Source organism: Acomys minous (genome assembly GCF_964271855.1).
Source record: "Acomys minous genome assembly, chromosome: 6".
Lineage (NCBI taxonomy): Eukaryota > Metazoa > Chordata > Mammalia > Rodentia > Muridae > Acomys > Acomys minous.
In genome coordinates, this window is record NC_140487.1 from 804,252 (window position 1) to 831,656 (window position 27,405).

The 27,405-nt window shown below is 49.3% G+C and overlaps 2 protein-coding genes across 2 annotated transcripts in view; one reads left to right on the forward strand and one right to left on the reverse strand.

Moving 5' to 3' along the window:
• SND1 (staphylococcal nuclease and tudor domain containing 1) overlaps window positions 1–27,405 on the reverse strand; it is a 406,636-nt gene that overhangs the window by 42,293 nt on the left and 336,938 nt on the right. The gene's annotated exons all lie outside the window — the stretch shown is intronic.
• Window positions 15,060–19,266, forward strand: LRRC4 (leucine rich repeat containing 4). Its single transcript, XM_084788023.1, has 2 exons — window positions 15,060–15,601; window positions 15,780–19,266. Exon 2 carries the CDS (start codon window positions 15,880–15,882, stop codon window positions 17,833–17,835), a length of 1,956 nt encoding a protein of 651 aa, XP_084644149.1. The 5' UTR covers window positions 15,060–15,601; window positions 15,780–15,879; the 3' UTR covers window positions 17,836–19,266.

Consider the following 27,405-nt stretch of genomic DNA (forward strand, 5'->3'; position numbering starts at 1 on the left):
ATGGTTAAGTGACACTTTTCTATTTAAGGAAATAAAAATTATTTTAGACAGACTGGAGTGGTTTTAAATGAAAATATTAAAGAGTTAACAGGTGGTGGCAGAGAGAGGACCATGCCGGTGGCACTTAGGCTACCTGATTCTGTGACAGCACGCAAAGGCCCACTGGTCACCCCTCCCCCCAATCCACAGCCATTTCCCCCTTTCCCACCATTAGCCCTGAGTGTGGATCAGGGAAGTGCTATGGACCTTCCACAGACAGGAAACTGATTGCACGTGTTTTCTAAAACCCTCCCAGATCCCGATTTAGTAAGAGCCCTTACCAATACACTGCATCAGGCCCCAAGCCCACCAATAGTTTGTAAAGCTTTTCATTAGTTTTCTTTTACTGTATGTATGTTTTTGTCTGTGTACCACATGCATGCCTGGGGCCTGCAGAGGCCAGAATAAAGTAATGTTCCCCTGGGACTGGAGTTACATTTGGTTGGGGGTGACTGTGTGGGTTCTGGGAACTGAACTCTGGTCCCCTGGAAGAGCAGCCAGTGCTAGGTGCTCTCAACTGTTGAGCCACATCTCTCCAGCTCCTTCCTAAACCATCATGATTTCAAAGAAGTAACAAGTCATAGCTGCAATACTATGATTTGTTGCTTACACTCATATTCAAATGAAATGCTAGTTATGGCTACTAAAAATAAGGATGTGTTTTTCCTAAACCCCAGCCTCAGCCACTCATTGCGTGCAGGAGGAGAATTCCCTTTCTGATTCCACAAATTGCTTTTGGGATATGTCATCCCGATCTGACCGATGCAGGTAAAAGGGGTCAGATGACAGCCTTTTATGAAGGGGTTTTGTTTTGATTAAAGAACAAAATAAAACAGGATTCTATACTTTTCCTGTGTCTGGAGATTGGTGTGTAAGCATGAAATTCCTGGAGCTACGGCAACCATCTTGCAGCCAAGAAAGACATGTGCGCTCACAGCAAACTAGAAAGGTGGAAGGAACCGGGAGCCAGATCCTGCTAAACTAGTCCATTCTGGAGGTGCTGTACTTTTCAGAGTGATTTTACATGAGATATGATTATCCTCACTGTTAAAGCTGCTTCAAAGTTTTCTTATTTGGATAAAACAGCTTACTGTGATGCATGGATTTTTAGCAGTTATGTATGACCTTTTCAACCCCTGGATCCCCCTAACAGCAGCAGGGGCTGTTGTACCCCATCTCTGTCCTTCCCAGTCTCTCTGGCTCTGCAGGGTAGAGAAGTGACAAGGTGGAGACCACAGGACTGCTGGCGACAAGGAGAGCTTGCATAGATGCCACCCACAGTGTGGGCGCTTGGCTCAGACTTCCACTCCTCCACTCTAGGGGCAACTGATGAGAGTGGGGGAGCGGGAGGGAGTGGACAGCTTGGCATAGTTCTGCAGTCATGCAGTCGGCGGCGGCGGCGGCGAGGTTTCAAGTTCTCAACTGGTTGTGATGCACACATCAAGGCGGGCACCAGTGCAGCTCTCCCTGAGAGTGCCTCTCCTTAGTTTGTCCCCAGTAGCCTGTATCTGGCCCTAGTTTCCTTCCTATCAGTGTGCAAAGTTCTCAATTCGTAGCCATAAATCAGATAGAAAGCTTGGAGAAGACATCAGACAGACCCTATAATCTCTGCTAATCCTGTAATCGGGAGCTAAACCTAGGACACAAATGGATTTGCAAAATAAGGATTTCAGAAACTCAAATGGCATTAGCAGGCCTCCGAGACAAATGCACGTAACAACCGAATGAAATCCATCAATATAGACACAGATAGAGTCCACACTAACCACCTGGAAAAAATAAAGGTGCGGATGCATGCCAGAGGTTGGCAGACCCAGAGCTGACAGCAAAGCCATCTCCTCTTTTGAGAGGCTTCTTTTCTCAGTTTGTATGCATTTTCAAATTTTAGCTTTCAATGAACATAATAATTGTATATATTTATTTTTATATGTGCATGCACTGTATAATGATCAGATCAGGGCAACAAGTACATCTACCACTTTACACATTCTACTTTGAAGTACACAATGTGACTGGAGAGGTGACTGAGTGGATACAGCACCTGCTGCCAAGCATGATGGCCTGAATTCCATCCCATAATCCACGGAAGGTAGGAGAGAACTGACTCCTCAAAGTTGCCCTCTGATCTCCACATGTTCTCCCTCGCATGCATCCCCAGCGTGCGCGTACACACACACACACACACACACATACACACACACACACACACACATGAACTACAGCCATTCTACCTTGCAACAGAAGTCCTCAGACTTACTCCACCACTGCTACTTGGCAGCTGCTGACCAACATCTGTCTGTTGCTCCCACCCAACACGGCCACTTTGGAAGACTGTCTTCAGTTGTTTGGGAATGGAAGAGCAGAGGGAGAAGGGAAAGAAAGCTCTTTGTAAAATTCTGAAACCCCTTTTTAATGATCATCTTTGGTGCAAAAAACTATGAATGATTCCAGCAAGGTGAAAACAAGGAAGGAGTTCAATGGCTGTGTTATAAATTTATTATTTATAAACTTTAATTTATTATTTATATTTATATTATTTATATTATTTACTTTATATATTATAAATATATAATATACAAATATATAATATATTATTATATAATATTTATATTTATAAATAATAAGAATTTATTATTTATAAACTATAAATTATTATTGAAATAAACTTTTAAGGCACTGGTTTCAGATTTGCTGCCACCACATCCTAGTGCGGGGGCAAAGGCCTCTAGGAAGCAGCAGGCTGGCTTACTCTACAAAATTTGCGTCTTTAGGAGCCCACTAGCCCCTGTGTGGAAGGGCCTGAGTATAGTTGTCTGTCCTACCCACCAGTGCGCTTATCAGAGCTGCAAAGCTGCCTGACTGCATGGGGCAGAGACACTACTATAACACACAGATCTTAAATACCAGGGGCCTCCAAGTACCTTGATGTTGAAAGCAACAGTACAAGGCATTGCCTTGACTTGGGTGACATCTTTGTTCCTTTCTGGGAGCAGATAATGTTTAGGAGAAAAGCACAAGCCAGTGCAGGGAGCCCTATTCTGCTGGCTTCCGTTACAAGGTGGCCTTCCTCAGGCCTGTAGTCCTCTCACCCCTCCCCTCCCCTCCCCCCCTCCCCTCCCCTCCGCTCCGCTCTGCTCTGCTCTGCTCTGCTTGACCCTTCTGTTGGTGGCTTCAAGAATAAAATAAGGGAATTTGGTCTGGTAGAAAAGAGAAAAGAGGGGGCTGGGGAGATGGCTCAGAGGTTAAGAACACTGCCTGTTCTTCTAAAGGTCCTGAGTTCAATTCCCAGCAACCACATGGTGACTCACAACCATCTATGAGATCTGGTGCCCCCTTCTGGTGTGCAGGTGTACATGCAGGCAAAGCACTGTATACTTAATAAGTAAATCTTAAAAAAAAACAAAAAACTTGAAAAAAAAAAAGGTAAAAGATTGTCTGATGATGCTGTCCTGTTCTCACATGTAGGCTGTGGGTGTCTGAGCTCATCTATGTGGTACATGGTGTCACTTGTCTTCCTCGGTCCTTCTCCACCTTCTCCACTGACACAAGGTCTCTCGTCGAGCCTGAAGCAGGCCAGCATGCTCGGGGGCTCTCTTTGCTTTCTACACTGAGATTAGAGACAGGTCACTATTCCTGCCCAGGCTTTATGTGAATCCCGGGTCCTCAAGGCTACACAGCAATCACTTTGTTCACTGAGCTGCCCATCTCTACAGCTCACTCCAGTTTAGCCCGTGTTTCTGTCTCTAGCAGACATCTGGGTCTTTGATCAACATATTCAAAATAATCAAGGCAAATACAATATATGGAGGCAGCAAATTGTGAAAGGTGAGGCCTGTAATGAGAAAACCAGTAATCTGAAGTGTAGGTTTAGGTTTGGCTGGTGTCAGTTGAGGTGGGCCACCCGAGCAGACAAAAGGCAGCCCCCTTCTGTGGCCGTCTCGGGAGGAGAGCAGATAGAGGGAGGTGAGGACCTGCAGGAGGCCAACCACTCAGAGCCACCCCTCCCTCCTCAGTCCTCTTGTCTTCCAGGCTCACAAGTGAGTGTGAGACAGTAGAAGACTCCTCAACACCCACTTAATTCTTTTCCTTCCTAGAAAACAGTACCTAATGCGGATGGTCTCGTTCACTGAAGCAAGTGAGTCGAGCTTATGTGTTTAGAAAACTCATTAATAACAGAGAACATCGAGAGAAGTGTCAGGTGGGGACGGTAGTGGCAGGAGCCAACTCCGTAAGAGGCATCAGGCACTGGGGCTGGTAGTCACTGGTGTCTGAGCCTGGCTGTGCTCGGCTCCTATCAGCACCAGGACGCTTCTTGGTGTTAGTTTGATGGAGTCTTATTCTGCAGCTGTCGGCTCATTTCTTTCCTTTTTCAGGCTTGGGGACAACAGGCAGCTTTAGCTGATTAGGAAATGGAATGGCTCAGGTCCTGTTGGAAGAAGTGATGGGCGAAAGTTCCTGAACAGTGTGGTTCTATCCCCCCCAGGGCTCTGGGGGTCCCACCAGAGAGAGGCTCCTGACTTTGCTGGTGGTTGGTCTGCTCAGTGACCTCCTGAACAGTTACTTCCTGCCCCTCATCTGCGCACAGACTCAGGCCTGAATAGATCCCACTGACTGGCACTTGGAGGCAGACTGCCAGAGCCTGGGCAGGAAGGACAGAGCTCAAGTGGCTTTATGTGTCTGGGATCCCAAGATGGTCTCTTTTGGGGGAGGGATCCCCACAAGTGCACTGTGCCAGAGCCAAAGCACCACCAAGTTGGCTGGCTAGAGAGGACACTGGCGGGGAGGGAGAGAGCCCTGTCCAGCTCACACGCTGCTCATTTGCACAAAGAGCCCTTTCAGAGTTATTGGCTGGCAGGGTTCCTCCTGGGCTTTTCTCAGTGCACGTGCACAGAATACCAATCAAGCAGTCTCACTGGGCTTCCACACAGACTAGCCACAGTTACCAGAACAAGGCACAGAATGGGGGCTCCTCTAGCCAGGTTCCCGGGAGGGAGCCAGGACCCTCAGCTGGGTGGGGCTTCACCGTGCTCACTAGAAGCAGAATCAACTCAGTCTGGTGTCCTACACTGGAAAAATGTAAATGGCCCCAGGCCAGGAGTTCCCAGTGCTTCTCACTTATAGTACCTGTGGCTGGCAGTAACACAGAAAAATGGAAAGATGAGGGTTTATGGTGGGGTATAGTATTCTGGGGGCAGGAAAGAGTAAATTTCAAAAACCCATGCTAGTTTAATTAGAAAGGAACAAATCTATCTATTGGCTCCAGTCAAACGCAGACTTTGTGGTGAGGTAGTAAGTAAATAGGAAAAAATACGTATGTGAAGAGCTCAGCTAACCAAGTGACCAGGGACAGCGCCCACCCCCACCTGTCTAAGCATGAATGAGGAGCTGAGGACTCCAGTTCCTTTATGTCATCAACACCCACACCCTCTGAACACAAAGGTCAGTCCCACCGGCCGCATTTGCAGGTAAAAGCTGCATCTGAGGAACATGAACCAAGAACAGACCAAACGCTGAGTGAACCCAACTCCCCCAATAGCTCATATCATAATAAAAAGGACAGAGCATCCAGGAACCTGGGTGCTAGCCAACCCACCCGTAGCTCATCTGATGACTCATGGGGAAGCCAGTGGTGTGGCTGGTTGTGGCACTCCTCTCCACCCTTTGGTTAAAGACAGGATGCAGACAGAGTGGTCACCCCAGACACTGAGAGATCACGCTGGCCCTATAGTTTGTGTCACTTGATCCCCACCCCGCAAAGCCCCTAGGATACGCCAATGAGTGCGCGGTGGAGGAAGCCGGGTTGCTAAATCAGTGCAGACTGACAAATGGAAGTTGCTCCATTTGCAGCTAGGAAACCCTAGCCATAGCTACAGCTGGCCGTGCAGGGCTGAAGGCAGTTGACGAATTATATAAAGCAGCCTGGTGGCCAGAAATGATGATCCAGCTATAGAAAAGAGGCAGGCAAATCAAGGCGGTTGGCAGAGTGAAGGCAGTGGCCATGGTACAGCTCTATAGACTGAGGGGTAAGCATGGCTGGGAGGCTGTGCAAGAAACACGTGAGAGGACTCGGCAGGCCAAGCTGGAGGGATTAGAAACACGCAAGTTCCAAATTTGATCAGACCTCTTAAACTTAGCCCAACATTGCAGAGAGAGAGTGTAGAAAAGTAGGCTGCCACTCACACATTCTAAATACTGAATTCTCAGTAAGGGCTTCTAGAATGTTCCTGGGAGAGTGGCCTTATCTTAGTGACTGTTTGTTTTTGTTAAAAACCACCCATGGTGGAGGGAACAAGATGAAACATCTTCCCTTAGGCAAGAGAAAGTCAAGGCAACAGAGAAGTATCCAGGGGGTCTGGGCTCCCAGTCAGACTTGATCCTCAGTTGTTTGGTACCTCCTCTGGAGTGTTTTATGTTAAATTAAGAGTTTGTTTATGGAATTGTTTGTTCTGTTGTCATGCAAAATTTAGGGACTGACATATCAGAGAAGGGACAGAAGGAGACAGCACTGGGACTCCTGTCACCCAGCCGCCCCCAACCGTGCCTAAACTCAGGAGCTCAGTGGGGTATTTATAGCTGCCTTTAAATTTCCCCAACTCACCATAGAGAGAGGTAATGGGGCGCCCTTTACTGCTGCTAGTGGTGATTGTCCTAACATTCTTTAATTAGCAAAAAGCGTTGGCACAGCCACTTTCAAAGCATTTGATCTCACTGTCCTGGTGTTCTCTATTTCAGGCTCAACAGCCTTCACTCCCTCAGCAGAAAATGCACTTTAGCAAAACTGAAAATGACAGGCACATGCAGATGTGAGCATGGGTATGTGTAGACACCTTTGGCTCACCCCTTTCCACTCACAGCTGCCAGGACCCTGCATGCCTTCATGTTGCCTCCACAGAACTGTCTCTCAGAAACCTGTCAGCAGGAGCTAGGAAAGTAAACAACTGAGAAGTGGAGAAATCTTGAGATCACTAGGATCCACTTTAATTTTTCTTGTATTAAAAAAAAAAGCTGATACATTCTCAATTACCTTTGCAGAGACTATAACAGAGCAGTTAGGACTAATGATGTCCATGGTGGGTGAGGGGTTTGAGTTCTTCCTCATAGGCCTAAGAGCAGTTCGTGTTACGAGATAGTTACTCACTAGTGAGATGAAGGGATGAAAACAAGGAAGGAAGGGCCAATACTGCTCTTCCATGGGGGTGTGCAATAAACACATAAACAAGTGCACAAACAGGATAATCTCTGAAAATAGTACAAAGTAAATAAAGTTGGTGAATGTGATTACAACTGGAAGGTCACTTTAAATCTCTATTGGGAGACCTGCTCAGGAAGCTGGGATGTGGGGAAGAACAATCTAGGAGGAGGACATAGCAACATCCTCAAGGAGAGAATCAAATTAAGAATATTCCAGCAAGCCTGTAATCCCAGCATTCAGGAGGCAGAGGCAGGTAGATCTCTGTGAGTTCAAGGCCAGCCTGGTCTACAGAGTGAGTTCAGGATAGCAAGGCCACAAAGAGAAACCCTGTCTTCAAAAAAACAGGAAAAAAAAATCCAGCATATGACAAGCAGTGTAACTGTCATGCTGGGAGTATGGAGGAGTCTGACGAGATGTCAAGGCAGGGGTTGAAGGGATGAGGGCTTAGGAGCTGTGGTAAGCAGTTTGGTTGCTATTCCACTTATGAGGTGGTTGGTTGGAACATTTTAAGCAAATCAATAACATAATCTGATGTAATGTCACCAAGATCACTTTGGTTGCTATGGAGAATAGAGTGTAAGTGGCACAGGTAAAAACTCATGCCTAAGATTACGTTAGCAGCTCTGAGTATATGTTCTGTAGGTCATGTGAGATGTTGACACACTGGTAAGCTAGGCAGACTACATCAAAATTTGTAAATATTTGAGACCTGTCTCAAAGTCTAGGATTACCTCAAATAAAGAAACAAAAGTATTAACTACTGGGTGTGGTGGCACCTTTGTGGCAGAGGCAGGCAGATGAGTTTGAGGCTAGCCTGGTTTACATAGAGAGTTCTAGGTAAGCCAGGGTTATAGAGTAAGATCATGTCTCAAAAAGTATTAACTGTTAGAAATAGAAAAACCACTTTAGACCTTGAATGAAGAATTAGATGTTCTAAATTAGGAGCAATGCTAAGAGCCGGTGATCCTAGATAATAAAAAGACAACAGAAAAAGATTTCAGTCAAAAACTGACTAAACAAAGCAACTCTATTCTATATTAGCTCCCATATTAAAAACAATAGATTCATCAGGTGGTGACGGCAGCGACACATGCCTTTAATCCTAACACTTGGGAGGTAGATGCAGGTAGATCTACAGAGGGAGTTCCAGGACAGTTAGAGCTGTAGAGAGAAACCCTGTTTAAAAACAACAAACAAACAAACACCCAAATCCACCACAACAAAACAAAACTGCTGGGCACGGTGGCGTACACTAGAGGCAAAGACAGGCAGATCTCTGTGAGCTTGAGGCCATCCTGGTCTACAAAGTGAGTCCAGGACAGCCAGGGCTGCACAGAAAAACTAAGTCTTGAAAAACCAAATAATCCCCCCAACCTTGCAAAAACCCCAAACAAACAATAGATGCTATTATTACTATTTGCTGAGACCAGTTATAAATCCCAAATTTTGCCTGTAACCCAATAAGGTGGGATAGTTAACCACTTTACACATGAGGAATCATAAATACACTTTATACTTCATAAGAAGCATATCTAAAAGTTAAGCCTAAGTGTGTGATTCCAGAGATAACTTCATAGTTACCTCTGTGCTCTAACTCTTGCTACATGCATGCATGTGCGCGCGCGCACACACACACACACACACACACACACACACACACACACACGCACACACTGTATGTGATATAGCTTGGGTACATGCATAATAGATACATCACATATGCATCTGTGAAGCAACTGTAGGTGTGGATCCCTGATTCATGACCTAGTTTGTACTAGGGGCACTTGATTAACCTGGTGGCTCCTAAATCCAACCATAAGTGTCTCTTTAAATTACACAGAGAAAGAGAAGAAAATGAGACAGTGTGACCGTGGAAGCACAGCCTGAAGCGATGCACTGACAAGGCAAGGGGTGCCTCCAGAAGTCAGGGCCGGTCAAGATTCTGGAAGGAGCAAAGTCTTGTTAGACTATGAGCTTTGAGCTTCTAGATCCCCAAGAGAATTTGCTGGCTGAAGTCACTGACTGTGTGGAAATGCTTTATACCAGCCACTCATTACTTCTGTAACTGTAACAAAACTTTTTAAGCCTACCTGCAAAATGGAGAAATCTAATAGTTTCCAGTTCACAGAGCTCTATGTGTTAACAGCCTAAGTACCTATCAACAACCAGGAAATGTTACTAAAGTTATTATTGCTGCATACAGGTGATTAAAGAAGGCAAGCTGCTGGGGCCTGGATGGGCCAGTGTGCCTGCAAAGGGCGGGCAGAGGGGGGAGGGTGGTTTATATTGCTGGCCCACATGTGTGATTGTGACAAGAATGGCACCCAAGCTCCCTTTCTCAAGAAAGGAAAAGGTTTTTCTCTTCACTCCAGCTTAGTAGCCTACCCACAAAGAAGCCACCAGCCCTGGTGAAACTAGTTACAGTGGAAAAAGTGGCCTTTGCATTCTGCATAGCTCCTTGTAGCTCCCCCTCCCCCACCCTTTTTTTTTTCTGGAGAGAGGGCCTCATATATGCCAGGCTGGCCTCACACTTGCTATGTAGCTGAGGATGACCTTGAACTCCTGAATGCTGGGGTTATAGGTGTGCTTCATCACACTGGGTTAATGCAGTGCTGGGGAGGGAGCCCAGAGCTTTTGTTTATGCTAGGTCTGTCAGAGCTACATCATAAGCCCACTTCTTTGTAACTGTTATTAGCTACCTTGTCTTATTTCAGCTGAGGTTTTAGAAAATCACTCCTGGTAGGCTGGGGACTGAATCCAAGGCACTGGGAATGCCATGTTAGACATAGACTACCAAGCTACACTCCTAGCCCACTCCCTGACGTCCCCTTCTTTAGTTTTAACACTTTCCACCAACTCTCTATGAAAGAACAGAGATTTTAGAGAAAACAACAGTGAAATCTGGGGCACTAGGGAAAACAGGTAACGTTTGGAGCGTCTGTGTTGCCCCGAGCCATCCACTCAAGGGTGTGTGGGGGGGTGCCGGGAGGGGGGGGAGCGGGGCGGCATTTTACTTATGATTGTGGGTAGTAACAACATAGCCTCATGGCAAGATCACAAGCAATTGAACGAACCTCCTCTTACAAGGAACAGAAACTTCCATGACCAGGTGGTCCTCGAGAGGTGTGTTTGTGCTTGGCAGACATGTGAGAACCATGGAATTCCATGTGCTCACTCATTGCTCTGGGCAGGAGGGCTGACTACGCCTACACAGAACATTCATTTATTATGTTTTAAAATCATTACAACTTCACCCACCAAGACCTTTCCTTGTCTCTTTGGAGAGTAATTTTCCTATTATTTTTCCTTCCTTCTTCCTGTCTCTGAAATCCCTTTCTTTTCTTTGCCTTTACTGAGTCTGTTCTTGTTGTTACCTCTCCAGAAGGGACCCAGAAGCTCACTGAAAGCAAGATGGTACCCTGCTATTCCTGGCAGACCCCATGAGGCAGCATGGACATCTAGTGGCTGCTTAGGATAATGCCTCAGGGACAGAGGTATTGTCAAAGTAGGGAGTGGGATAGTCGGACAGTCCAGGGCCCCTCTAAATGACCGGTTCTTATTGGAGATCCAAGTCCTTTGGAATGGCATATCAGTACTATCAAAACACACCCTTATCCCCAAAGTGGCAAAATATAAGACATCTGCTCACCAAGCCCAGAGTTTAAAGGGCAATTAGCCACTTTTCAGCATTGAAGGACTGGGCTCAGAAGGGACTGACTTTGATATTAACTAGTCATGTGATTTTAGGTAAGTCACTAGTCACTATTAAGTAGTCATGTGGTTTATCGTCAGTAAAGCAAGAGGCCAAACCAAGATGCTCTCCTTAAGGGTTCTTTAAGAGTAAGAACCCTGCTCTGCCAGCTCTCTTAGTGACCAGCGCTGCTGCAGTCCTGCGGGCGTCCACACTAAACTGAAGGAAGCATCTCTTCTCAACTCCACAGCTCATCTCCAAGGCTGGGCTACAATCCCAGAGGATCAGCCTGCTTCCCAAAGCTGTCTGTCTGAAAAGCAGTGAGGAAGCACCATGGGAATCGAAAAGAACGTTCTAGTCCATTTCCTTGATTTTATAAATGAAGAAATCAAGGTTTATTTTATGATCCATTGTGTCAAATCACTGACAGAAAAATCAATCAGAACCTAACCTCAGTACAGTGCCCATTCTTCAAAACCGAGATGCCAACCTAGGCCTGGCCCAGCCTCTTCAGCTTCCTTGGGCACTCCCTGTGAAGCTGCCCACGTCCTCAGCCCAGTGTTCCTTCTCATTTAAGTGTAAGTTGCCTTCTCTTATTTTTTGGTGGTACCGCTCCAAATCCAGGCACTAACTAGAAGCACCAGCTGTGAGGGGCAAAACATCACAGAACTCAGTTTATGAAGAGTAGAGGCTGCAGGGCCTTCAGGTCAGGGCTGTGTGCCGCGGTGCCACAGCATCTTCTTCAGTCTACTCTGCAGGTTCAAGGGATTTTAGCAGCCTAGCTGTCCCATAGAGGGCAAAGCAGTCCCACGTAAGAGCTCCACTGGGTTTGGGAATGATTGCCTTCCCCAACAGCAGCCACATTTACTCATTCCCATGTAGTGGTTTGATCCAGCTCAGCCCACCATCCCAACTACCTTCACAGTGTGGGGGCAGCAGCTGTCATCTGCTGGGCCTGCAGCTGAACAGATGGGGCCCCGAGTCTGCCTACACAGGCAGGAAACCACTTCAGGTGGAGCCCCCTCTTGTGCCCAAGGAAGGAGAGGCCCCGGACTCCCGCGTGCCACCTAGATTCTGGTGATAGCCCTTTCCCTGCTCTGTCGCAGCTGTGTCAAGGACAGACGCTTTCCCCCACAGATCCCCAGTGTCCCAGGCTCCTATCTCCTGGGTCCAGGACACAGTGGCATCTTGCTGACACATGGTCTTTAATGACGACTGCAAAGAAGGACTGGAGGCACAAGCAGGCTCATGCCTGGAATTCAAGCACCTGGCAGGCTAAGGCCAGAGGATTACTATGAGTTCAAGGCCAACCTGGGCTTTAAAATAAAACCCTGTCTCCACATGGGAATGGGGGGGTCGGTGAGGGGAAAGGGGAAGAGCCCCTACAGAGCCAAATGGAGTTATGCCTTGGCGTGAGGGTGTGACTTACCTCAACCTCTCCCCCTTATTTTCTTAGTCCCTCCTGTCACACTCTTTCTGATTTCTCATGTACCTTTCACTGAATGGTCAGTCTCTCCCCACCCCTGCTGCCACCCTTGGCCTATGTACTGGATACAGTGGATATTTTGTTAGTGATGAAATCACTGGTCTCATGAGCTCAAGACTGGCTTGAAAAGCTGACAGTCACTAACTGGCAGCAGGTTGGTAAGCAAGATATTGCTTGCCTGCCTGAGTGAAGTGCCTTCACGTGGAAAACGGAGACAGCAGGGGGCAATCATTTCACTGGGGGTAAATAAAGATTTCAGCAGAACAGACACACAGGTTCTTAGTATGGTGGGCAGGCACACAGACACCCTAACAAGGACTGGTGAGTGGGTGGGTAAAATCTGACTGCATTCCTCTGACACCAATCTCTGTGAGGCCTGTGAGGGCTCAAGACTTGGTGCTACAACTTACTATATGTGACCCTACTCACACATGTATTTTGTCCATTCATAAAATGAATGAACCATAAAGAAAGGGCTTTAAAAGATTGTCTTTCCTTGACAGCAAATGTAAACTTGAAGGTTGCCGACACTGGAACTTTCCAGGACTGAAAAAGGTTCAGATTTTTGGGCAGCAGGTAATAATGAGACTATGGCTGTGGTAAAGTTCAGGAAGTTGGGAAATCCTGGGCTTCCTCATTCTGAGGCAACAGCCCACCTGGGAACAATGGAGTTAAACAAGTAGGCTTGTTAGATAACAGAGCGGTAAGGAGTCGTCAAGGGGTGAGGCTGGAAGGAGGGCATGATAAACTCATGTCATATTCTCTGGACCTACATAGCGCTAACCTATGGATTGTTTCATCATCACCTAGCTGAGAAAGGAGGTTCTTTTATGAAGGGAATGGGGTGGCAAGTGATGATCTACGCTTTTTCATTAGCCTATCAAAGCAGGGTCCAAAATTCCCTTTCCAGCACACTGCTAATGCAATGCTCAGGGAGTCCCAGAGAGAGGTTGGTGCAGCTCCAGGGATTGGTTAGAAGGCATAAAGCACCCTACAGTGGAGGGAGAGGGGGCGACAGGGCGGCAGGGCTGGAGCTCCTTGAATGAACCATGGGTTGCGCCATGAGTTCTGGTGAGCTCACCTTAAACCTTGCCAGGTTGTCATTTCCCCAGCTCCTTGAATTTGGTCTTTCTTTCCACTGCTTCCCGCCCCCACAGCCCTCATTAAGAAAACTATCATTTAAAGCCCTAGTTACGGGGGCGGGGGTGGGGTCGGGTGGCGGACGGTAAGAAAGTGTGCGAGGGAGGGGACTGGAAGGACAGGAATAGAGTACGGCGAATCTTAAGAGGCTCGTGGTCTTCTGACTCTACGCAGTCCTTGCGTCGACTAGGCTAGCAGCCCCTGAGTCCCCACTATCCTGCAGCTCCAAACTCCTGGCCGCGCGGCCAGGCACCCCGTCAGCATTCAGCGGGGGTGCGGATGACGCGGGCGCTAGCAGGAGGCCGGCCAACTGCGGCAGCCCCACCGAGGGCCGCCGCACTCGGGCTCCTGAGCCCAGCACTCCAGGGCCGGAGGGTGCTGGGTGGCCCCGGGTGGGGGCCGCGCAGTCCCCCGCTGCAGCCCCGCACCGCTCCAGCCTATCAGCGGCCATCCAGCCGCTCGCTCAGACCTGACCAAAATAGCTTGCGAACGCCTGCGACTAGCGCGCAGCCCCTCACTTGACGCTCACTCCGACTCGCTCGCCCGGGCCGCTCCGTTCGTCTGGAGGGGGCGGGGAGGAAGCTGCCGGGGAGGGGGGAGGGGGGTGGGGAGCAAAGAGGAAGGGAGGAAGGAAGGAAGGAAGGAAGGAGGGAAGGAAGTAGTGAGGAAGGCAGGCAGCCCTACGCGACTCGGGGCTGCGCGGCGCGGGCCAGCGCGCGCTGGAAGGCGCGGCGTTAACCCCTTGAGGGCAGGCGGCAGAGGGGGAGCGGTGTTAATACATAAGAGCACTGCATCACGCTAATCTTCTCCCCAGAACAGTATGCGTCAGCAGTACATTCACGTTCTGACTGAAGGACAAAAGGATGAGAGAGCAGTCTGCGTGGCTGCCGCCTGCAACATCGCGAGCCCGGCGCGAGGAGGAGACGGTGGGAGCCGAGCGCAGGGGCCCCGCTGCTGCCGCCGTCGCCGTCGCCGCTAGCCAGTGGGGACCATGTTCACGGGCTCCGGAGCGTTTCCCGCAGCCGCGACCCCCACTGCTCACGCCGCCGTTGCCAGTGCTCCGGCCGCTGCAGCAGCCCGCTGGCAGCTCCGCCGCTGAAGGCTCCGGGAGCCCCAGCGGCGAACTCGCACTCTCCGCACAAAGCCGGGGCCGGCGGCGCGCCGGGAGCCCAGCAGTGGCGGGCGGCGGCGGGCGCTTGCGCGCTGCCGGGGGCTGCGGCCGCCGCCGCCGGACCCGCGCCCGCCCCCGGACTCCCTGAAGGGGCCTGCGGTGCGGGCGCGACCGCGGGCGTTGCGCGCTCCTCCGCTCGCCGACCGGGTCCCGAAGCCGCGTCCACGCCACTGCCCCTCCGGGGCCGGACGGATTACCGCTCCTTGCGCCAGCAGACGGCGGGACTGGAGAACTGAACCCAGTTTTTGTCTTTTTTTTTTTTAACCCTTCTGAGAACAGGCGAGGAGAAAAGGGGGTGTGTGCCTGGGGAGGGCGAAGGCGCAGCGAACACCTCTTAACTCTCGCAGCCCCGCGAGCTCACGACTGCAATCAGCTGCCGCCAGCTCGGAGCGGCCGACGCCGGGAAAGCGGAGCGGGGAGCAGCGCAGCAGCCAGCGAGCGCGGCCTGGGCGGCTTCGGGGCGCCCCCGCACCCCCATCCCCGGTGGCGGCCCAGGGAGAGGGCTGGGGGCGCCGGAGACACACTTTGGCGATGAAGCGCCTTCCCCCGCGGCTGGAGCAAGCTGGTGCCAGGGTCCAAGGACAAAACAGGGAAGCGCTGGTGGCGCCGCTCCTCGGGCTCTCGGGGGGGCATGCACCTGCATAGCCCGCCGGGCCTTGGCTCTCCCTGGCGCGCCTCAACTCCGCGGCTTCGCCGGCTCCGGATTTACTAGAAGCCATTTTGTCTCCCCTACCCCTCCCCTCCCCTCCCCTCTGCCCTCCCTGCCCCCACTACTTCCCCCTTTGTTAATTAAAACTAAAGTCAGAATGGGAACGACGTGCCCGGCTCCCGTGGAGAAAGCTTAAGGACACAGTGCTAATTCTTTCCTGCTTTCCCTCCGAGGTAGGTGACAGCGAATTGGGTGGGGATGGTTGCAACGTGGAAGAGAGTCTTAGCTTTCTATGGGCTGGCCTTGAGGGTGGGCTGGTGGATGAGGGGCCGCTCTGCTCTGTAGTTTGGCAGGATTTTTCTAGGCCGATCTGCTCGTCTCTAATCGCCCCCTCCCCACCTCCTTCTCCAGATGGAAAGAGGAGCTCCTAGCTCACTTAAGCCGGGGTAAGGCTGGTTCTCTTTTCCAAGCCAAAATCCCAGGCGATGGTGAATTATGAACGTGCCACACCATGAAGCTCTTGTGGCAGGTAACTGTGCACCACACCTGGAATGCCGTCCTGCTTCCCGTCGTCTACCTCACGGCGCAAGTGTGGATTCTGTGTGCAGCCATCGCTGCTGCCGCTTCAGCTGGGCCCCAGAACTGCCCCTCCGTCTGTTCCTGCAGTAACCAGTTCAGCAAGGTGGTGTGCACCCGCCGGGGACTTTCTGAAGTCCCGCAGGGTATTCCTTCCAACACCCGGTATCTCAACCTCATGGAAAACAACATCCAGATGATTCAGGCCGACACCTTCAGGCATCTCCACCACCTGGAGGTCCTGCAGCTGGGCAGGAACTCCATCAGGCAGATAGAGGTGGGGGCCTTTAACGGCCTCGCCAGTCTCAACACCCTGGAACTGTTTGACAACTGGCTGACTGTCATCCCCAGCGGGGCCTTTGAGTACCTGTCCAAACTGCGGGAGCTCTGGCTTCGCAACAACCCCATTGAGAGCATCCCCTCTTACGCCTTCAACCGGGTGCCCTCCCTGATGCGCCTGGACTTGGGGGAGCTCAAGAAGCTGGAGTATATCTCGGAGGGGGCTTTTGAGGGGCTGTTCAATCTCAAGTACCTGAACTTGGGCATGTGCAACATTAAAGATATGCCGAACCTCACACCCCTGGTGGGGCTGGAGGAGCTGGAGATGTCCGGGAACCACTTCCCCCAGATCAGGCCTGGGTCCTTCCATGGCCTGAGCTCCCTCAAAAAGCTGTGGGTGATGAACTCACAGGTCAGCTTGATCGAGCGCAATGCTTTTGACGGGCTGGCTTCCCTCGTGGAGCTCAACTTGGCCCACAACAACCTCTCATCTTTGCCCCATGACCTCTTCACTCCCCTGCGGTACCTAGTGGAGCTACATCTACACCACAACCCCTGGAACTGCGACTGTGACATTCTGTGGCTAGCCTGGTGGCTTCGGGAGTACATACCCACCAATTCCACCTGCTGTGGCCGTTGTCACGCTCCCATGCACATGCGAGGCCGCTACCTGGTGGAGGTGGACCAGGCCTCCTTTCAGTGCTCTGCCCCCTTCATCATGGATGCACCCCGGGACCTCAATATTTCTGAGGATCGGATGGCAGAACTTAAGTGTCGGACTCCCCCCATGTCCTCTGTGAAGTGGTTGCTGCCCAATGGGACAGTGCTCAGCCACGCCTCCCGGCACCCACGGATCTCTGTTCTTAATGATGGCACCTTGAACTTTTCTCGTGTGCTGCTCATAGACACTGGAGTATACACATGCATGGTGACCAACGTGGCAGGCAACTCCAATGCCTCGGCCTACCTCAATGTGAGCTCGGCCGAGCTCAACACCCCCAACTTCAGCTTCTTCACCACAGTGACAGTGGAGACCACAGAGACTGCGCCCGAGGACATGACACGGAAGTACAAGCCTATTCCCACCACATCCACTGGTTACCAGCCGGCATATACCACCTCTACCACGGTGCTCATTCAGACCACCCGTGTGCCCAAGCAGGTGCCAGTACCCTCGACAGACACCACTGACAAGATGCAGACCAGCCTGGATGAAGTCATGAAGACCACCAAGATCATCATCGGCTGCTTTGTGGCAGTGACTCTCCTGGCTGCTGCCATGTTGATTGTCTTCTATAAACTTCGCAAGCGGCACCAGCAGCGGAGTACAGTCACAGCTGCCAGGACAGTCGAGATTATCCAGGTGGATGAAGACATCCCAGCAGCACCTGCGGCAGCAACAGCAGCTCCATCCGGTGTATCAGGTGAGGGGGCAGTAGTGTTGCCCACAATACATGACCATATTAACTACAACACCTACAAACCAGCACACGGGGCCCACTGGACAGAAAACAGCCTGGGGAACTCTCTGCACCCCACAGTCACCACTATCTCTGAACCTTATATAATTCAGACCCATACCAAGGACAAGGTACAGGAAACTCAAATATGACTCCCCCTCCCTCAAAAAAACTTATAAAATGCAATAGAATGCACAAAAAAGAGCAACTTTTGTACAGAGTGGGGAGAGACTTTTTCTTGTATATGCTTATATATTAAATCTATGGGCTGGTTAAAAAAGATTATATTAAAATTTAAAAACAAAAAAAATCAAAACAAAACTATTTTCTAACTTGTAAGTTCTATTTAAAGGGGGAGGGGAGGGATCTTGGCAATGTTGTGGGTAGGAGCCTCAAGTCATCTGGTGTAAGGTGGGAACTGCTAAGCTAAGACAAGCTCAACCAACCGACACCCCGAAAGAGGAAGGTGTGGGCTGCAGGGGCAGGAAGGGTTTTCAGAAGATGCTCACAGGAGGAAGGAAGACCATTTCTACAGACATCGTTCTTACGCTGAGAGCTGTCTTTACAGATCTATCTTATTAAAATAATTTAAAAGAACATCACAAATTTGTACTATGCCAAAATGTTGAGAGGCAATAATTATTATTATTTCCTTCAGAGGCAAAGAGGAAGATAGATCTGTAAATATATTTAAAGTCGGAAACCCACCAGAGTTCAAATGAATCCTAAAGGGGCTGTTTCTTTGTCCATGTGCCCAAGCCCTCCCCTGTCAGTGCTTCAGGACAGCTAAGAAGGAAGGGAGCTGGCGTAGCTCTCAGTCAGATGCTTTCACATTGCACCAGATTCCTGCAGTTGGGCATAACCCACTCTGCAAGGCGTGTGTCTATTCAGGGTTTCCCGGGAGGAGGAGGCGGCCTGAAGGGGGTGCGGCCCTGGGGAAGGAGGAAGCAGAGCAGTAGAGGGATGATTCACAGGAGGCCATAAATTAGCATTGTGCCGTGTCCACCTGTTGTTCCGGGTATCTGACAAATGATTGTAGACAATGATGACATTTTATGATTTTTCAAAAAACGATCTTGTTTGTTTAAGGTGAAAAAGGAGGAGAGGCTGGGAGTGGGGGGACTTGGGAGTGGAAGCTTTTCTCCTGCTTGGGATTTGCTGACTATTCTAAATGCTGATTCATTAGGGATTATTGCAGCTGATGCCAACTGGTTGTGGTGATACAGTGGGGGCAGAACATGAGTACAGAGGAAAAAGGAGAGCTAAAAAAGGACACAGGCTCCATTTAAAGGAGCCTTTGACAACCAGGGTGTTTCTGGGGTTGGGTGGGGGTGCATGTGAAATGCACAGGTACAGCAAAAGTGACAATGGGGCACACACATGGAGTCCTGTGGAGTGAGGCCCCTGGAGGGAAGCTTCCCTCCCCTAGGCCTACCTCCAGTAGAGTTATGAGCAGGGGCAAGATCTGTTGTTCTGGTCCATTTAATGATGTAACTTTCAGTGATTATTTTAGCTTTAAGAGGAAATAAAGGGTTCAGATTTGAAAGGGGGTGGCACGGGTGGGGGGAATGCCAACAAAAGAACACTGATTGTAATGTGAGAAAAGTGTATTTTTGTATTTTAATAAATATTGTTCAATTTTTAATTCACTGTCCCCAAAGGGTTAAATTGAATAAGACCCTAAACCTATACAGTCATTTATATTTACATAAAGGGGGAGGGGGGAAGGAAGAGGCTCAACATGGGGAGGGAGACAATGTTAATTTTCTTTTAAGTGTGGGAAAATGCTGAAAGCTGTCAACCACCTTTCTTTAGTTTAAATAAATGCAGCCCAACTCCAGTGCATCTTCCTCAAGCTAAGTGTGTTAGTCCCTGGCTTTGTTGGGGATATGACCAAATTCCCCACGCCCTGGGAAGGCAGGGGAAATGGGTCAGCCTCAGCTCCTGGGACCTGGCCAGAAGCGAACCGCTGCCTCAGCAGAACCCTATGGTCAGGCAGTACCAGCTCAACCCAAGGACCCTGGGAGGCTTGGATTTAAGAGGGCTGCAGTAATGGAGTTTGGCTGCGAATTCCCACAGGCAGTGTTGCTTCCCCGAGTGCTGAATAGTCAGATGTGCTTTGGAGGAGATGGGGGGGGGGGGCCCTGGCTCTTGAGGCTCACAGAGCAATGACTTCCAGGGAGGTTCCACGAACAAGGGCCTGGTGTTTCTTCCGCACATATTCATACTGATGCGGGGAATGGGGGCTGAGTGGGTGTGATCTATCTGGCTCTGAGACGGGAGAGAGGCAGGCAGCACTTTGCAGCAGTCGGCTAAGAAATGACCAGTTTTGAATCTTCCTAGGCATACAGATCATTTCTGGCTATCAGTGCTATGGCCCCACATACACGCTGGTGTGCACTTACAATGCAGGCGACTATGGCTGGTTCTTTCTGTCATTCGTTTACAACTCTACCCCTAATAAAGAAAGAGAACTGCAGCAGTGCAAAGGGTGGGACTTGGCTAGGATCTGAAGAAAATCCAAGAAATGACTGTTTCCTAAAGCCACAGGACACAACTCAGGCTGTTGGGAACAGCTTCCTGGGTATACACTCTGAGGCAAGTGAGGACGAAGTTGCTGCCTCAGCACCACAAGGTGGGGCGCCGATTTCCAGTTTCCTAACATCCTCTCTTTTGGCTGCTGTCTGGGAAAGTCAGAAATGATGCAGTAGCTGCAATGACAAAGGGTCTCAGGCTAAACGAAGGTCTGATGGCAGAGGTAGAGAAACGGGAGGAATGCTGGGTAGGAATGAATGCCTTCGTCGACTCCGGTCTTGGAAGCCGAAGGGCGAGGGTGGGCTTATCCTCTGGCCTGGCACTGTTCTGGGCAGGTAGAGAGGTAGTGCTCTTTTGCCATAGAGCTGGGGGTAGATCCTGCCTAAGCAGGAGCTTGGGACAGTTTTTGGAAGAGCCCCATGAGCACTGGGAAGGCTGCGTTAGTGACTCACTCTCAAGCCTGGCCAAGCTGTAAGGCTGGTTACCTGGGAATGGGACGTGGGCTGGTAGCTCTTCAGGGGTAGTTATAGCAACACATTAGAGCAAAGACTGTGGCTGAGTATATGGGATTACAGAATTTTCATTATAGAATTAAGGTCATGAAAATTACTTAGCCTAATTAAAAAAAAATATTTTCTAGTCAAGGAAACTGAGTGCCACAGAACTGGAAAGACACCTCCAAGGTCACACTGACAGTGGAAGAGTGAGACTAAAACCTGGGTCTCCTGACTCCCAAGACAAATGTGTCTTTTTCCCCATGCTAATATGCGACTAAAATGGGACTTCCTACGGATACTTCTGTGTTCTCTTCTCCCACAAAAAGCTATTCACTTTCCATCCCAATGAGCTCGGCCACCCTGTAAGGCTTGACCACAATTCTGACATCCGGAGCCCCGCTCTGTAGGTGCATAAGAGGTTGGAGTCTCAGGAGTGCACATCCAGATTATGGATTCTTAGCCCAATGGCAGACAGAGACTGCAGAGTCCCACAGAGGGTGACAGCTACAGGAAAAAGATGACTTGGCTTCCTCTCAACCTAGACTGGAAAGCTTTGCGAAAGTAGATGACTGACAAGGTCTTCATCTCCTATTAGAGACAGTGTCCATAGGGAGTGGTGCCTGCCTACTTGGCCCAGCAATAGTAAGACTGGGATGGGAGAAGAGGAGCCCAGTTCCTCTCCCCTACTGCACATACTTACCTAGTCTTAGCTCTCTTAACATGTTCACATCTGTATTTAGTGGGGGCGGGGGCATGTGTGGCTTTCAGAGGACAGTTTGTGGGAGCTGCTCCTTCCCTTCCCTAAGGCCAGAAGCTCACTCAGGTCATTAGGCTTAGCAATGAGAGCCTTTACCTGCTGAACCATTTAGTTCTTTAAATGCCACACTGTGGTCACCATTTCTAAATCTACTGCAGGACTTCTCACCACCCTTTGGTGTAATGCTGTACCCTATTATCAATGGAGGTAGGCAGGCTCGTCTCTAAGGCTTAGAGACATTAGCTTTACCATGGCTATTTAACATGTACTGGGGCCAGCAACTTGCTGGGTGGAACAACATGCAGAGTCCCTCCTGCAAGACAATTCCTACTGTTGGCAGGAAAAAGGGCCAGAGTCAACTGCCTTTGCCTTCCTTCTCTGGCCGATGACTAGGGGCTGCAAGAGGGCGAGGTGGGTCTGTCTTACTCCAGGCTTTCTACCTCAAGAGGGAAGAGCTCAGAATTTAGGGTCTACCATTTCAGCACACCAGAGCAGCAAGGGCTTAGAATTGGAGGAGAGAAAGTAGAGAGAACACTTACTCTGAACATATGTCTGATTTTATCTCCTCTGCTGGCACTTAGCACACCATGCCATCGCCTAATGCAGGCGCTGTTCATGCCATTTCTAAAGCCTGTCTCAGCTAAACTGCAAGGCAGCTTTTGGCTCAGGGCGACTGTCTTTGGTCTCCATCCACACAGAAAGCACTCTTCCTTTGCAGGGGGAAGAATGGCTTGGGTACTGGATTGTTTCCATCTTCTCTTTAAATTCAAATAAGTAAATTACATCTTGAGCATATTTCAGGAGATAGAAAAGTAGGTCAGTATTGTTACCCCACCCCATCAGCGCGCGCGCACGCACACACACACACACACACACACACACACACACACACACACACACACAGAGTTTGCAAAGAGACTCTGGAGCCAGTGTCCTGGGCTGAATTCCGGCTCCATCATTTCCCAGTTTTGTGACTTACCAAGTACTTAGTGTCTACATCTGTAAAATGAAGACAATGTGAATTACTACCTCACTAACTTATAGGCTGCTGTAGATGTTGGTACATTTACCACACACTCTGTGGTGGCTGATGCTGTATAGTAGGCACTTTATTTGATGAACCTGAAGTCTACTCTCACTAGTCCAGAGAGAAAAAAAAGGTTTTGTAGGAGTTGGGAGGACAATACTACCTATAAGAACAAACATGAAGGAGAAGATGGTTATATTTTGTTTTGTACCTAACTGACTCTGCAGCTGGCCCACAACACTGTCTTCGTCTAGGAATGGATTAATTCTTTATGAAGGTGGTTCTGCTAATGGTGATGTAAAGACCGAGGGCCAGGCCAGGATATTTCTACCTAGAGAGCCGTGGTTTTTAACAAGATGGCGAGTGCCTTATGGACTCTTCATTTGTCTGTGGTTCTCCATCAGGGGTCTATGGAACCACTGTTATCCAGGTCCATGGTAAAAACACTTCCTTGTTGTAAAACCTCAGCAGGCCTGGAGGTGAAGGAGGAAACACGGAGATGGAGAAGGTTCTTGGCACAGAGAGAGCTGCTGGGCTCTTGGAGAGAGGGAGCCAGCACCGTGATTTTAACAAGGGAGAGAGAAACGAAGCCATGTGGAAAACACACAGGCAAGGGTCTGCAGTGCACTTAAGAAGGAAAGCCAGGGAGATTTTTTTTTTTTTATTAACTTAGTAAGCAAGATGCTGGTTGGACCCTGGATGGCAGAGGACAGGTAGTGACACTGATGGCATGAAGCCGAGGAGATGAAAAGCAGGGAAGTCAGCTAGTTTTCCAAGGGAGCCTAAAGGCCAATGCAGTTGCTTTCCTAATGAAAATCTAGAATTAGACTTCAGGATGATCATAGGTTCTGTCCTCTGGAACAAGCCAACTTTGCTGCCCAGGACTTGGGCCAAACCACATCTTCCCACAATAGTCCTGCTCCCTCTCCTACAGGCTGTCCACTGTTGGGAAAGCAAGCCAGTCTTCAGGTGGTATCTTAGCCTGGACTCTGACAGCTTCCTTGGGTCTGCTGTAAGCCCATCCCCTCATTTCTATTAAGGTACAGACAGTCACCAAAGGAGAATTAGAGGGCACAGTTTAGTATTTATCCACAAGGCAAGGTATTACAGAAATTATGATTACTGAGTTCACTGCATATAAAGACTTGTAGTGAGTCAGAGTGGGCCTACCCTGTGGGGAGATCCTGGAGGAGCTGTCTTGTCAAAGCAAGTTAGCACTTAAGAGGGCAGCAACATCTCAGAGAATCTAGAACCTCTGTCTGGGAAGCAAGGAGATGAGAGGCCACTCGCTAGCACCAGGTGTGAGGGCTGCTGGACCACACAGTAAGACTCAGCCTTTCAAGCTCACTCATTCTATGTCCCCAGTTATCGTTATTAATGGTCACATCATTAACAGAACAGTCCTTGATCTATTTGTTTCTTTAGTATCCACCTACCTTATATACCCACTAATAACGACACCCCTCATTACGACATCAGCTTTTCTTTCACAATCTCCATTGTGGTCTACGCATCTCCACAACAGAGCTTCAGGAACCCTGACTGATCCTTCCATGGGAGAATGATGGCTCTTTCTTACCTCTAACATGTGCATGCTATTGCCTCTCCAAGGCAGCTTCTTAAAATGCTAGCTCTTACAGTTCCTTTAAGGTCTCAACTCTGGTTTTCCCTGTCTCTGAGCTGGTGGTATTTTAGTCATTAGATAAGTCACTCGACCTGCTCAGTGAGTCAGAAAAGGAGGAGAAAGGCTTTCACACACTGTTCCTTGGGCAAAGTTTGGTTTTCTGGCCTCAGGCTACTTCTTCCCAGTCTTCAAGGTCTGGATTTCTTCCCTTATCTAGCCACTCATCTGGGTTCATTAATACCATTCAGACAGCTGCTCTAACTCAGGGACCCTCTCCTCCCCCATGGGTAAACTGAACGAGTTACAGAGGATCCTCTGCACAGGCAGTCTCTGTCAGCCTTTGGTCTTAACTGGAGGAATACTCACTGCAGCCCTCATAAGAGCTCCTGGGTAGAGTGGAGGCTTCAGACACCAGCAGCCTGCTCCTGCAGCCTGGCAGCCACACTGGTTACAAGTGATAATCTATTACCATTCCAAGAAGACTTAATTTCTGGACTTAAAGGAAGTCGGATAATACTTTATCCTATTAGTGTCTGCCTGTGTGAACTGACAATGGCTTCCTTCTGACATGACAGTATATTCTTCCAGTTCCTCTCTAAGGTTGGGGAGAGGGAAACCTGGAGTTTGAAAGGAAGGAGGAAAAGAAAAACATGGAAGAGACTGTTAGAGGGGCCAGGGAAAGGGAGACAATTTCCTCCTATTAAAAACAAGGACAAAGTAGTCAGGGCACAACTGAGGTCTCTCCAAACATCTACACCTGGCGTATGCATGCCAGACTGTCTCTGAAGCTATAGAGAAATATGACTATAACAAGACTAAAGTGTTGGCCATTACAAATCTGTATTTAATTCTACTGTGTCAGTTATAGCATTCCCTTTCTTTATCTCTCTTCCTCCTGCTTGTTCAGGTATACATCAGCTCCAGTTGGAATCATGGGGATTTTACCAAGGCTAGCTAGCCTTGGGGCAACAATGGCATGGAGACAGCATGGGTTTATTATGCTTTGTAATGTCAGGGACGGGAACACAGTCAACAGAGCCCTCCAAATGCATTAGAGAATTCTGCTGAACTACCCCAGTTAATATATGAAGAAGACGAGAATGTGATTTGCTAGTAATAGTGTAGACCAGATCTCTGGTCAATCCAGCAAGGTCACCATAATGTTTGACTCTAGGGGGTGCCACGTGTGCAAAGTAACTAGTGACTCTTGGCATTTGCAATTCTGTGCAGTCTCTAGTAGTTCCTTTGTAGGCGGAGAAGGACTTTCCATCCAGTTCTGACTTATGCTTAATGCTGAAACTAATGGTATCCACTCAAGATTTCATCCAGTTAAGAGTTGAGAAACCAGGCACCTCTGCTTTCTTTACAGCTCTAAGTGTTCCAGGGCATGTGGGTTTGATGGCAGTACAAAACAGATGATCAAAAGCGGCCTTTGTTGCCCAAGTACTCTTCCCCTTCTCTCCGAACTGGGGGAGGGCAGTAAGACAACACCTGCCTCTGTATAGGGAAGGCTAGATCATTTTTGGTTGTGAGCCTAGTCTTTAATGGCTGAGCCATCTCTCTAGCCCAGGAAGGCTAAATCATATTAGAGGCTTGTCGAAGTCACAAGCTATCGACTGTTCTGCTTCTCCCTCCCTGGCCTTTGCTGACTTGAGGGACCTACTCTGAACCACTGGGGCCAACAGTCCTATCTGGGGAAGCAGAGTGGCCCTAGCTATAATTTTATCACATATATTTAATCACAATGTGCCTCCTTCATGGTGGTTTCTCATGGAGTCCCAGGAGAAGCATTCTAAAAGAACAGAACTTTCAGCAAAGGCTCTCTCTTGACCAAGTTAATTTAGCAGACATTTGCTGTCTTGGATAGGGTGGAGTTGCTTCTCTTTTCAACTTCAAAGCTGAGAAGAGAGGGGAGGTGGCAAATGCAGAGAGATAAAGAGGAGGGCGGGGGCTTCGAGCAAATGACTTTCCATCTATTAGGGAGTGGTAATTTCTGTTGGTTCCCCTAGAGACCGGTCCCCTTCAATAATGGCCTGACTCTAGTGATTCCCACTCTTAAGCAACAGCCTATGTTATGCTGGTGTTGAGACAAACTGTGCCAGAGAATTCTCTTTCTCTCGGAGGAGCTGCTATCATTGTGCAGGCAAGATCAGCCAGCAAGGAGGAAGTGTTCTTGGTACTGAGCTGGGAGGATGAGCAGAGAGAAGGTTCTTCTCTGGAAGGCTTAGTACAGCTGACTAGAAGCAACCTGCCTCTCTGCCCCTCCCCCCCCCCAAAGTGGAGATAAGAAGATGGTAATAGGCAGAAGGGCTCCCTGTGGCGGTCAGATCAATGGACCAGGGGAGATGGCCTAGGAAAGCCTATGTACTTTGTTACAAGCTGGTGAATCTCAGGTGAGGAAAGCACTGGCTTATCGGTTAGGAGGTACAGGCAGGTTTTTGGGGGGTGAGGTGTTAGTGCAGGTAGCACAGTGGGTAAAAGCTGATGAGTACCTAAGTTATGAAAGGGGAGTAAGTTTTTTTGGGACTTTTAAAGGAACCTTTTCAGGTCCCTAAATCAGTCATATCCAGGGCAGATGCACATGGATGTATGTGGTCTAAAAACTCTGAAGTTAGGGCCACGGCTGTCACTGAGGCTGTAGAGACTGTGAGGGTGTGTGAGCTCATCTCTGTTCTAACAGACTGAAGTCTGGTGAGAGCTAATGTGGCTCCAGCTATTGTGGAAACCACTGCCAGCCAGTCTTGACCAGGGGAGCAGGGAGTCCCCCTCATTTCTGCCCCTATTGGCTTTCCTGTGATGGAGTCAGACTGCTTCCACAGGCTGCTTTGCCAGATGTGTCAGCAGGCAGCCTGGCCAGAGAGCCTGCGGTGCAGACAGATGCCCTGGGCTGTATTCAGGATGGCAAGACCCTTTATGGTACTGTGGCTGAGCTCTGGGGCAGCGCCAGATAGGCAGGGTAATTTTCCTCAGCCAGATCCATTCCCCCCCAAACCTCTTCAAATATGTGGGCCACGGAGGGAGGCAAATTTAATTAAATTACTGTGTCACGGACTGCCCTTCCTGGGCAAGAGCTAAAAATGGGCTCATGCTGACATGCAAACCGTGTGTGTACTGAGAGCATGTGTGTGTTCGTGCTGGGCTGTCGGCAGCTGGAAGGGGCTGGCAGTGCCTAGGGCTGCACAGTTAGCTGGCCCTTCTTTGCTGCAGCGAGGCAGAGACAACAATCCAACCTGGGCCCCACACAGCTCCACTCACCCTTTCCTTTTCCCTTCGATGGCTGAG

What these genes read in the sequence shown, in the direction of transcription:
- LRRC4 (XM_084788023.1), top strand. Translation starts at nt 15,880, where the DNA reads ATGAAGCTCTTGTGGCAGGTAACTGTGCACCACACCTGGAATGCCGTC.